This window comes from Saccopteryx bilineata, chromosome 11 (assembly GCF_036850765.1).
Source record: "Saccopteryx bilineata isolate mSacBil1 chromosome 11, mSacBil1_pri_phased_curated, whole genome shotgun sequence".
Lineage (NCBI taxonomy): Eukaryota > Metazoa > Chordata > Mammalia > Chiroptera > Emballonuridae > Saccopteryx > Saccopteryx bilineata.
In genome coordinates this window covers 48,290,832-48,303,781 of record NC_089500.1, presented here as the reverse complement: position 1 = coordinate 48,303,781, position 12,950 = coordinate 48,290,832, and the positions used below count along the sequence as shown (strand labels likewise).

The 12,950-nt window shown below is 44.8% G+C and overlaps 1 protein-coding gene across 1 annotated transcript in view; it reads left to right on the top strand.

Moving 5' to 3' along the window:
* Positions 1-12,950, top strand: part of ENOSF1 (enolase superfamily member 1) — a 50,669-nt gene that overhangs the window by 25,617 nt on the left and 12,102 nt on the right. The window contains 3 exon segments of the mRNA XM_066247181.1: positions 5,675-5,756; positions 6,689-6,736; positions 9,910-9,997. Of these exon segments, the coding sequence (XP_066103278.1) occupies positions 5,675-5,756; positions 6,689-6,736; positions 9,910-9,997 (218 nt within the window).

The window sequence follows — 12,950 nt, the reverse complement described above, 5'->3', positions numbered from 1 at the left end:
AGGGTTATGTTGGCCTCATAAAATGTGTTTGGAAGTATTGCTTCTTCTTCAATTTTTTGGAAGACTTTGAGTAGAATAGGAACCAAGTCTTCTTTGAATGTTTGATAAAATTCGCTGGTATAGCCGTCAGGGCCTGGACTTTTATTTTTGGGGAGGTTTTTAATGGTTTTTTCTATTTCTTCTCTACTGATAGGTCTGTTTAGGCTTTCTGCTTCTTCTTGACTCAGTCTAGGAAGGTTGTATTGTTCTAGGAATTTATCCATTTCTTCTAGGTTGTTGAATTTAGTGGCATAAAGTTTTTCATAGTATTCTACAATAATTCTTTGTATATCTACGGTGTCCGTGGTGATTTCTCCTCTTTCATTTTGTATTTTGTTTATATGAGTTCTTTCTCTTTTTTCCTTGGTAAGTCTTGCCAAGGGTTTGTCAATTTTGTTGATCTTTTCAAAGAACCAGCTCCTTGTTCTATTAATTTTTTCTATAGTTTTTCTGTTCTCTAATTCATTTATTTCTGCTCTGATTTTTATTATCTCCTTTCTTCGGCTGGTTTTGGGTTGTCTTTGTTCTTCTTTTTCTAGTTCCTTAAGGTGGGAAGTTAAGTGGTTCACTTGGGCTCTCTCTTGTTTGTTCATATATGCCTGAAGCGATATGAACTTCCCTCTTATCACTGCTTTTGCTGCATCCCATAGATTCTGATATGTCGTATTGTCATTTTCATTAGTCTGTATATATCTTTTGATCTCTGCACTTATTTCTTCTTTGACCCATTCATTTTTTAAAAGTATGTTGTTTAGTTTCCACATTTTTGTGGGATTTTTTTCCTCTTTTTTGCAGTTGAATTCTAGTTTCAAGGCTTTATGATCAGAAAATATGCTTGGTACAACTTCAATTTTTCTGAATTTGCTGATATTGTTTTTGTGGCCCAACATATGGTCAATTCTTGAGAATGATCCATGTACACTGGAGAAAAATGTATACTCAGTCACTTTGGGATGAAATGTCCTGTAGATGTCTATCATATCCAGGTGCTCTAGTGTTTTGTTTAAGGCCACTATGTCTTTGTTGATTCTCTGTTTGGATGACCGATCTAGAGCCGTCAGCGGTGTATTGAGGTCTCCAAGTATGATTGTATTTTTGTCAGTTTTTGTTTTAAGATCAATAAGTAGCTGTCTTATATATTTTGGTGCTCCTTGGTTTGGTGCATATATATTAAGAATTGTTATGTCTTCTTGATTCAGTGTCCCCTTAGCCATTATGAAATGGCCATTTTTGTCTCTAAGTACTTTTCCTGTCTTGTAGTCAGCATTATCCGATATGAGTATTGCTACACCTGCTTTTTTTTGGATGTTATTTGCTTGGAGTATTGTTTTCCAGCCTTTCACTTTGAATTTGTTTTTATCCTTGTTACTTAGATGAGTTTCCTGTAGGCAGCATACAGTTGGATTTTCTTTTTTAATCCATTCTGCTACTCTGTGCCTTTTTATTGGTGAGTTTAATCCATTTACATTTAGTGTAATTATTGATACTTGTGAGTTCCCTATTGCCATTTTATATCTTGCTTTCTGTTAGTTTTGTGTCTTGTTTGATCCTTCTCTTTCGTTTTTCTATCTTTTGTTTTTATTTGGTTGTATTCCATACATATTTCCTCTGTTGCTATCTTTTTTATCTCATGTGCTTCTGTGGTGGTTTTTTCAATGGTGGTTACCTTTGAGTAATGAAAAGGGCCCCTACCCTGTTCATTGTAGCGAACTATTTTGTGAGTACTTTTGCACTCCATCGTCCTTTGCTACTGTTAATCTCCGTCTTCTCCCCCTCTTTCTTTTTGTTGTTGTCACAGTTTAAATTTGGTTTTATTGTGTTCTTCTTGGAGCTTTTACTTGTGGCTCTGTTTTTTTTTGTTCTTTGTATCTGATTGGAGAACCCCCTTTAGTAATTCCTGGAGTGGGGGTTTTCTGATGATAAATTCCCTCATCTTTTCTGTATCCGTGAATGTTTTTATTTCTCCTTCATATTTGAAGGATAGCTTTGATGGGTATAGTATTAGTGGCTGAAAGTTCCTCTCTTTCAGGACTTTAAATATTGGGGTCCACTCTCTTCTAGCTTGTAGAGTTTCTGCTGAGAAATCTGATGATAATCTAATGGGCCTTCCTTTATATGTTGTATTCTTCTTTTCCCTGGCTGCCTTGAGAATTTTTTCTTTGCTGTTGGTTTGTGTCAATTTCATTATGATATGCCTTGGAGTAGGTTTGTTGGGGTTAAGAAAACTTGGAGTTCTGTTTGCTTCTTGAACTTGAGGCTTTAGTTCTTTCCACAGGCTTGGGAAGTTCTCATCAATTATTTGTTTAAGTATGTTCTCCATTCCATTTTCTCTCTCTTCTCCCTCTGATATACCTATTATTCTTATGTTATTCTTTTTGATGGAGTCAGATAATTCTTGTAGGGCTATCTCATTTTTTTTAATTTTTGAGTCTCTTTCTTCTTCTCTCTGTTGTGCCTCAAGTTGCTTGTCTTCTATTTCACTAATCCTCTCTTCTATCTGACCTGTTCTATTAGCTAAGCTTGTTACTTCGTTTTTCAGCTCGTGAATTGAGTTTTTCATCTCTGTTTGATTTGTTTTTATAGTTTCAATTTCCTTGGACATATATTCTTTGTGTTCATGGAGTTGTTTTCTGATTTCCCTATATTGCCTTTCTGTGTTTTCTTGTATATCTCGGAGGATTTTTAGGATTTCTATCTTGAATTCTCTGTCATTTAGCTCCAAGGTTTCCAATATATTAAATTTTTTCTCCATAGATTTTTCCTCATCTAGCTGTGTTACCTCTCTTTCTTTTGTATCCATGATATTCGATTTTCTCTTCCTTAATGGCATCTGAGGGTGGTTTTGTTGATAGTATTAATGAGATTTAATAAAGAATAAAAAGTTAAAAAAAATAAAAAAATAACAAATCGAAAAGAGTTGTTTTTTTTAAAAAAAATTAATAATGAGATAAAGAAAAATAAAATAAAATAAAAATTTTTAAAAAAGGAAATTATTCCCCCCCTCTTTTTTTCCTCTCCTCTCCTCTCCCCTCTTTCTTGAGAAAATCTTGTGGTGGACTGTGAGTTATAACAAACAATGCCTGTGATGGAGGGCCTGAATTGGGGAAAAGTAATAAAGGGGCAAAAAAGAGAGAAAGAAAAAAAAAAAAAAAAAAAAAAAGGAAAAAAAATAAAAGAAAAAAAAGAAAAAAAAAAGAGCGTATGGACCCACAAAAAGCAAATAAGGAAAAAATTTGGGTCAAGAATAAAATGATTTGCTTTTAGGTGTTGGTTTTCTAAGAGTTATGATGAGAGGAATAAGAGGAAAATGGAAAAATGGGGGGACAAATTAAAAACTTACTATTGTATTTAGTGGAACAAGAACTAGATAATATGGAGAGCCAGGGATGGGAGCACTGCTAGTGAGTTAAAAAGGTGAAGTAAAAACCCCCCAAAATGCCACAAACATAGGTTTGAGTCCCAGATAAGATAATTTGTTTGTTAGTGAGGTTTGAATGAGAGGAGATGTAAAGGAGAAAGGAAGAAACTAATATAGAGGGAGAAAAGAAAGAGAGAGAGAGAAAAAAAGAGGGAACCACTAAAAGAAGAAGAAAGAAAGGAGAGAGAGAGAGAGAGTTAAGGGTTTTGGAGTGCAACCCTCATAGAGAGAAAGGAAGAGAAGAGAAATGATAATGGGAGATGTAACACTTATGGGTAGTGTAGTTCAAGGAGAGGAGAGAGTAAGACCGGTAGAGAGTTAATCGGCCAAATTGGAGGAAGAAAAAAAAGTCTCAAGAATGAAGATAAGAGAAACAAACGAACAAATATAATAAAATGGGATAGGTTATAAAGTCTGCAGATTATTCTTGATTTTGAGAGGTTATCTTCTTGCTTTTTCTTTTCTCTCCCTCTTCCTGGTCGGTGACTCTGTACCCCGGGTTCTGCCCCTTTGGCACGCTCAGGTAGAGGTTTGCAGTTGATAAGTCTCTATGGCAATGTCATGTATTGTGCTTTATTCTCGTTGGGAGTCGAGGCTCATTAGCATTTATAGGCTCCGACAGTGAGAGAGTCCGTGTTCCTGGAGCCTTTCTCCTAGTCTTTCCTTCCTCAATTAGTAGCCTGATAGTCCAGGTATGGGGTTGCTGCTGCCTCTGCCTGGATAGTAAGAGGCTCAAATTGCTGGCAACTCCCCACTCTATTTCCACTCAGCACAGGGCTCTGGGTAAGGCTCAGTCAGTCAGAGCTGCTAGCATAATCAGGCGGGCTTTCCGCCCACTCGAAGACCTCTGGCTCTGCCACTCTATCCGGTAACACAAGCGGGCGCCCACTTCCGGGGCGCTTGGAGGAAACTCTCACTCACTGTCTGCAACCAGGATATCCGGCCAGCAGTCTCACGCTCTGAGTGAAACCCCCAACCGCAGGGAAAAGTTGCAGCGTTGGAATTGAGTCTCGCTCCGTCCCCGTGTGCGGCTTTTGCAAGGCGCTGGGGCGGCCCGAGATTCCGCTTTGGCCCACACAAAGGCCCCTGACTCTGCCCCTCTGTGCGATAACACGGGCACGCACTGCGGAGGCACTCGGAGGAATCGCTCACTCCTTATCTGCGCGCGCAAACCAGGATATGAGGCCGGCCGCGGTTCCCTCTGAGTGAAACAGCCTCCAGCACGGAAAATCTCCACCGTTGGGATTAGTTCTCACTCCCTCCCGTGCGTGGCTTTACCAGGGCGCTGGGGCTGCCCAGAGACTCTGCCCTCAGCCCACAGAAAGGCCTCTGACCCTGCCTCTCCGTGGGGCAACACGGGCACCCACTTCCGCGGCTTAGGAAGAAATCTCTCTTCCACTAACTGCGCACCGACCAGGAGACCGTGTAAAATGGCCGCTCCGCTTGTCTTTCTTTGTTTGGGTTTGGCGCGAGTGTTAGCTTGTATTGCCCGGGTTGCCACAGGATCAGATTTTCCTCGGCTTGGATCTCTGAGCCACAGCCTGGTTCGGCCGTTTTTGCTGCGGGGGCCTGGATCTATTCACCCCCTTTGCCCGCCTCAGTTTCTATATTCACAGTTACCAGAGAAAGCCGCCCTGTTTAGGTTAGTGAGGAAGGCGGAGCATTTCTTACTCCCTATTTCCTTCGGGGTTTGGTTATATATTTAGCCAATTTTTCACTCAATCATACCTTTGGGTGTATTGCGAAGAATCTGGAAGCTCCAAGTATAGGTTTTTCTGTTTCTGGTTGAAGATCTTGTTGAGTTTTGGGGGAGATTTATCGGTATCGCTTCCTACTCCGCCATTACTCTCTCATGGCTTATTTTTTAGTGTCTCTGCCCTTTGGGGCTTCACATTGTCCTCCCGAATGTCTCATGCCCAGCAGCCAGGTGCTCCAGGAAGAGGCCTCCTGAGTATGACTGCAGGAAGGCCCTGGGCTAGTGGTCAGTCCTAGAGGGTATCCTAACCACCTCTATTCCACACTTCCCACACACCCCCAGCCCCCACTTCCTACTGACATTCTCAGAATGTGTGTGATCCTAAACGTGGCCAGGGGCTGCAGGGGTGGGGTACGCGATCAGAAGGAGATTCTCTGAGGGGTAGCAGTTTAGCTACAGGCAGTCTGATTCTGAAGGCTCCTGGAAAGAGCAGTGTGTTGACAGGTACTGTGTTTCCACAGAAGAGCAAATGCTAATGCATGGCTACCCTGCCTACACCACATCATATGCCTGGCCGGGGTACTCGGACGACACGCCGAAGCAGGAGGGCATTTGAGCCTGCTTGGGTAGACAGGTTTTATGTTCCAGGCTTTCTGGAAGAGTTTTCATATTTTCTTGTTAGCCTTTCTAAATCCTGTGGCTCCAAGGCCTCATTCTGGAAGTACTTATACTCAGACAGAAGCAACGCCATTCACATTGTGGACACAGGACTCTGTGGCCAGTGGCTCTCACCTTGGGTTCTGAAAGGTGAGAGCCTAGGATTTGATTGCCAGGCAGAGAGCAGCGTAACATTGTACACTGTCATACATCAGGCTGAGCTTCAGTTTCCTCACTGTGAAATAGGGAAATAATCTCTTATCTCACGGGTAGTAGTGAGGATTCAGAAAAATGCTCTAAGTTGTGCAGCAAGTGACACAGTCACTGTATGACTGCCGTGTCACTTTCCTATCATATTGTCCTCATCCACAGCTGAGAGGAGAGACTAGACGCAGGGGTCCCCAAACTTTTTACACCAGGGGCCAGTTCACTGTCCCTCAGACCGTTGGAGGGCCGCCACATACAGTGCTCCTCTCACTGACCACCAATGAAAGAGGTACCCCTTCCTGAAGTGAGGCGGGGGCCTGGATAAATAGCGTCAGGGGGCTGCATGCGGCCCGCGGGCCGTAGTTTGGGGATGCCTGGTGTACCTCACTCTTACATGTATTAGTTCTGTGGATGCCACAGAATATCACAGCTTTAAAAAGGGATATAAATGCGCCATTCTCCCTTCAGCAGTGTTGTTACAATTAAAGAAATGTTCCCATAGAGATGAGTAAAGAAAGTCACCCTGCAAGTACAAAGACTTATGCTTGTGGGCTAAGCTGTTTCTGCTGAGTTCCAACAACACATGGCTGTTCCTCTGGTTCCCGCCGTGAGAGCAGAGCAGAAGTGACTGGGTGCTCATTAGACCAAGAACACTTTCCAGTGTTGGGTCGGCTGTGCTCCTCTCCCCGCAGCTCTGCACTGAAGGGCAGCTGGACCAGGTAACTTATTTGTGTGAGAATGAACTTGACTCTTCCTCTTGGCAGCATGAGAGGCTCAGCAATAGAGAGGAGCCAGGATCAAAAGGCTCTAAGAAGGCCACAATCCTTCAGGAGCAGTCCAGTGTGTAGGGATACGTAAGAGACATTTCAGCCTAGGCAAGGCTCTTTTCCCAAAGATAAGATGTGGACACTGATTAGAATCATAGGACATCAGAATTGAAAGAGACATTGGAGGGGAGGTTACTGGTTTCGAGCAGCATTCAGTGTAAGCAGATTCTTAGAAATCCACTCGACTGTATCAGTAACAGGTGTTGATTCAGCTTTTACTTGGAAACCTCCGGAAGTAGTGAGCTTAACTGTTGAAGGAATTTTTGCATTGTTGGAGGGCTTCAAGTGTTAGAAAGAGCTTCAGCCCTGGCCAGTTGGCTCAGCGGTAGAGCATCGGCCTGGCGTGCGGGGGACCCAGGTTCCATTCCCGACCAGGGCACATAGGAGAAGCGCCCATTTGCTTCTCCACCCCCCCCTCCTTCCTCTCTGTCTCTCTCTTCCCCTCCCGCAGCCAAGGCTCCATTGGAGCAAAGATGGCCCGGGCGCTGGGGATGGTTCCTTGGCCTCTGCCCCAGGCGCTAGAGTGGCTCTGGTCGCAGCAGAGCGACGCCCCCTGGTGGGCAGAGTGTCGCCCCTGGTGGGCAGAGCGACGCCCCCTGGTGGGTAGAGCGACGCCCCCTGGTGGGCAGAGCGTCACCCCTGGTGGGCAGAGCGCCGCCCCCTGGTGGGCAGAGCGACGCCCCCTGGTGGGCAGAGCGTTGCCCCTAGTGGGCATGCTGGGTGGATCCCGGTCGGGCGCATGCGGGAGTCTGTCTGACTGTCTCTCCCCGTTTCCAGCTTCAGAAAAATCAAAAAAAAAAAAAAAAGAAAGAGCTTCAGTGTCCTTTGTTTCCATATAACCTCTAGTCACTGGTCCCAAATCTTCACAGAGTTCCCAAGAGCCAGGCCCCCATGCAGCCCTTCTCTGCCCCGGGCCCATGTCCTCTCCGGACTAACCATCTGTGCTTCTTTCCTGTCTCCCTCCATTGTGGTTATGGAGCCCTCAGCATCCCACGGTCTTCCTCTGGATAAGCTGATTGTCAGTGGCCCTGAATCCTAACAGTGCAGGGCACAGTGGGACCACCATCACTTGACCTAGTAACTCTAAGTCCATCAGTACAGCTCAAGGTGGCTTGTTTGCCGGGATAACTCACTAGGATTTACATGACTCTCGGTCAGTCTGGTTGCCTGGCCTCCTGCTGCTCCAAGTGTGGCCTGTGGAGCAGGCGCTCCAGCATCCCCTGGAGCTGGTCAGAAGTGCTGACCCTCGGGCCTCTCCCCAGACCTGCTGTGTGGGAACCTGCATTTTAACAGGACCCCTGGGTGATGTTGTGTTTGAGAGGGCTGAATTCTTGTGAATTCCTCAGCTAAACACAGGGTAGGGGAGTGAGAACTCAAAGCAGGCAGCATGATGGCGGTGTAAAGAGGCTTAGAGATGTGCTGGATTTGGGATCAAATCTTACTCTTTCCCTCATTGCCTGCAAGTACTTGCTGTGTGATCATGGGCAAATCGCTTAACTTCTCTGAACCTCAAGTTCTCTCTCTATAAGTAGGGAATAGTACGGACTCATACTTCTCAAACTTGCTGTGTCTGAAAAAGACCAGCACAGTCAGTCTTCACAGCAGGTGCTCAGTCAGTGCCGGGACTGTTCCTCTCGGCATGTACCCAGGAAAGGCCGGAGCCTTCACGGCTGGTGAATCAGAGAAGGCTGAGGAAGGACTGCTCTGACCTCCCATTGCAGGAAGCCCACAGCCAGAACTGCAGCGCCCACCTGGGACAGAAGCGTGTTCAGTGCCGAGAGGAGGGGAGAGAAGGGCAGCAGAGGCCAAGAGTGTGTTGTTCTGCAAGGGGGTTTTGTTGGCACAGAGCGTGGGTATCATCATGGAAAGTACAGGGAGGACCGCAGGTTCTGTCTGGAGTGGAAGCCGTGATGTTGAGTGTGCAGGGCAGAGAGGCAGGTGAGCAAGTGGTGGTAGCATCTCTCCCACCTGGCATTGTCACACTCAGGCCAACCACGCCTCTCCTGACAAACAGAACAGCTGCGCAAAGTCATGTGGAACAGTGTGGAGGCCCAAGTCTGGACAGTAGTTGGGTGTCGGCACAGATTAAGGAAGCTCCTGAAGTAGCTGCTACCTGTGACATAAAGGAACCCTCTGCTGCACCCTAGTTATGTGACCAAGTAACTGAAACCCCGAACCTCAGGCCCCTGAGCCAGAGGGTTCCTGTGGCCGACCTCTCAATGAGGTGACTTAGGATGACTCATTCTTATAAAGGAGCATGCAGACGGGTATTTTATCAACTATTCCCTTTCATTCAGGATATAACAGGTTGGCCCACCCAGCCCCCTTCCCAGTCCTCTGCTCGTCTTCAAGTCTGTGGCCTTTTTGTTCTTAATTCTTTTTCATGGCACAGCAGAAACTCAATGTTACTAAAGATCTAACTGGACCCTGGCCGGTTGGCTCAGTGGTAGAGCATCAGCCTGGCGTGCGGGAGTCCCGGGTTCGATTCCCGGCCAGGGCACACAGGAGAAATGCCCATCTGCTTCTCCACCCCTCCCCCTCTCCTTCCTCTCTGTCTCTCTCTTCCCCTCCCACAGCCGAGGCTCCATTGGAGCAAAGTTTGCCCGGGCGCTGAGGATGGCTCTGTGGCCTCTGCCTCAAGTGCTAGAATGGCTCTGATTGTGGCAGAGCGACGCCCCAAGATGGGCAGAGCATCGCCCCCTGGTGGGCATGCTGGGTGGATCCCAGTCGGGTGCATGCGGGAGTCTGTCTGACTGCCTCCCCATTTCCAACTTAAGCAAAATACAAAAAATTAAAAAAAAAAAAATGATCTAACTGCTCTCTCAAGTTTCTTAACTTTATGTCAGCAGGTAATGTACAGTCATTGGCCCGGGTAATGAGTTGAGCAATACTGTCTGCAGGGTTGTTGTCTAAGTGATTTGTCTGAGGATTGATAGGGAAAGAGTAAGAAGTGATGAGAAAATGTGATCTGTGAATTATTGACAGAGACAGTCACTTCTGCAGAAAATCCAAGTATCTTTGACCAGAAAGGGAACATAAACTATCAAACCAAATTGATGTTACAGGTTTAAGGTAAAAGTTGGTGCTGATCTCTAGGATGACATCCGTAGATGCCAACGCATCAGAAATGTGATTGGACCTGAGAAGACTTTGGTAAATATCCTCTCCTCCTGTTGAGAAATAAGAAGCCTCACAGGAAGCCTTTGTCCAGGGCCAAACTACAACTCATTAAAGCAAGGATTAAAGAGTAGTGTGGCCTGACCAGGCTGTGGTGCAGTGAGTAGAGCATTGGGCTGGGATGCAGAGGATCCAATTTCGAAACCACAAGGTCACCGGCTTGAGTGTGGGTTCATCTGGCTTGAATCCAGGGTCACCACCTTGAGCATGGGACCATAGACATGACCCCATGGTTGCTGGCTTGAAGCCCAAGGACACTAGCTTGAGCAAGGGGTTACTCACTCTGCTGTAGCCCCCCAGTCAAGGCACATATGAGAAAGCAATCAATGAACAACTAAGGTGCCGCAACAAAGAAATGATGCTTCTCATCTCTCTCCTTTCCTGTCTGTCTGTCCCTATCTGTCTCTCTCTCTGGCTCTCTCTCTCTCTTTCTCACTAAAAAACAAAACAAAACAAAAAAACTAGGAATTTTAAAACTAAATGCCAGAAGTACCACTTTATGGTCTTGTTACAGTAGCTGAACTCTTTAAAAAACAAACAGCTGAGGGGGCTGATAGTTAAAAAATTTTAATTCTGGCCCTGGCCGGTTGGCTCAGCGGTAGAGCGTCGGCCTAGCGTGTGGAGGACCCGGGTTCGATTCCGGCCAGGGCACACAGGAGAAGCGCCCATTTGCTTCTCCACCCCTCCGCCGCGCTTTCCTCTCTGTCTCTCTCTTCCCCTCCCGCAGCCAAGGCTCCATTGGAGCAAAGATGGCCCGGGTGCTGGGGATGGCTCTGTGGCCTCTGCCTCAGGCGCTAGAGTGGCTCTGGTCGCAACATGGCGACCCCCAGGATGGGCAGAGCATCGCCCCCTGGTGGGCAGAGCTTCGCCCCATGGTGGGCGTGCTGGGTGATCCCGGTTGGGCGCATGCGGGAGTCTGTCTGACTGTCTCTCCCTGTTTCCAACTTCAGAAAAATGCAAAAAAAAAAAAAAAAAAAAAAAAAAAATTTAATTCTGCAGAACTAGTTAAGATCAGTATTAGGGATTGTTCCTTCTTGCTAACATGTATATACCTGAGCAAAAGGTCTTCCATTGGTGCCCTGATGTGTCAATCATTTAATATCCCTTCTTAAGAAGTCCACTCTACACATAGTTTATCAGGTAAGCAGGTCTTAGGGAACCATTGTTGAAGAAATGCTGGAATTTTTAGATAAACAAAAGGACAATATTCCTAACTATGTAGTTTTGAAACCATTACTTATTATGTGTAAAATATTTTCATAAAAGGAAGTCACAGTAAGATGTTTTTATGAAGTTTTTGAGATGTTTTTCCTAAGTTAAAATCAAAGTTTGGAGTCCTTGACCTAGGATCAGATGTCTTATTATTATACATGAATTAATGCTACTTTTGTCTTATGAGGTCATACTCATCCAAATTGTTTATAATAATTGATTCTGGGTGTACTGTCCTCTGGTTCTCATAGGGTCCCATAGGCACTCTTACTGCATCGCACATCTGCTAGAGCAGCGATTTTCAACTGGTGTGCTGCCAGGATTTTTAAAACATGCAACACCTAACTATTTAGTCAGGACCACTGACTTCTTTTTTCTTAGATTGTCAAATAAAAAAATGACAACAGCCAACACAACGTTAGCTGTCTGGTGTAAATGCCCTGTTTGAACTTTAAATACCTCGGTCATATAATAGATTTGCATCTTATTGGTCGCATCACCTAATAAGGTTTGTCTGGTTGGTTACACTGGGGAACAAAATATTTGTTACATCCACAAAAACACTTGTTCTTACCTAATTCGAGTGGGCTGATCTCAAATCTGACATTAGTTTTTCTCTGTAAGCTAGTTTTTTTGCAATTCAAGATTTTAGGTTTTCATCTTATTGTAAAATTTTCAACATTTAGTTTAACATAATGAAGTAGAATGTCTTCTTGGGCATCATCTTTGTGAAAATATAATAATTTATATAATGTAGTAAATACACTAATATACTAAAAGATATGATTGCATCAGAATTTGTCTACAGTTTCAAAATAGAACATATTAAAACACTTATTTTAATCATAAAATTTGTGCAAAACTTATTTAAATTCTATTCAGACAAAAATTTGCGTTTGTAGCTCTTGCGTTTGTGTCCTTGTTGAGGACAATCTCGTTTGATGCTCCAGCAGTAGTCTGCTCATCGTAACAGCTCCAAGATTTTCGGGAAACTTATCAAGGTGACTGTTCAGGAAGTGAATCTTAATGCTCATGTTACATCCAATGTCATGGAAAGCCAACAGCATCCTTTGAACCAGAAGTTCATAGTTTTCTGCTTTTTTGTTGCCAAGGAAGTTCTTTGTAACTGCCACAAAAGACTGCCATGCTGCTTTCTCCTCCTTATTCATCTTTGTGGCAAATTCTTCATCACATATGAGGATTCAAATTTGAGGTCCATCAAATACACCTGCTTTTATCTTCTCAAAAGACAAGGCAGGAAAAGCAGAAATCATATGTTGAAAGCATTCACTTTCTCTATTCAAAGCCTGAACAAACTGCTTCATTAAGCCAAGTTTGATGTGAAGTGGGGGAAAAATGATCCTGTCTCAATTAACTACAGGTTCATTCACAATAATTTGTGTCTCTACTTCCAGAGCTTCACGTTTCGGCCACTCCTTCTGTGTCCAGTGTTTCTCCCGAGCTCGGCTGTCTCACAAACACAGAAAGCAAGGATACTTCGTGAAACCTCTCTGTTGTCCTAGCAGGAAATTTACCATTTTAAGATCCACACAAGCCTGACCAGGCGGTGGCACAGTGGATAGAGCGTCAGACTGGGATGTGGAGGACCCAGGTTCGAGCCCCCGAGCTTGCTAGCTTGAGTGCAGGCTCATCTGGTTTGAGCAAAGCTCACCAGCTTGAACCCAAGGTCGCTGGCTCGAGCAAGGGGTTACTCAGT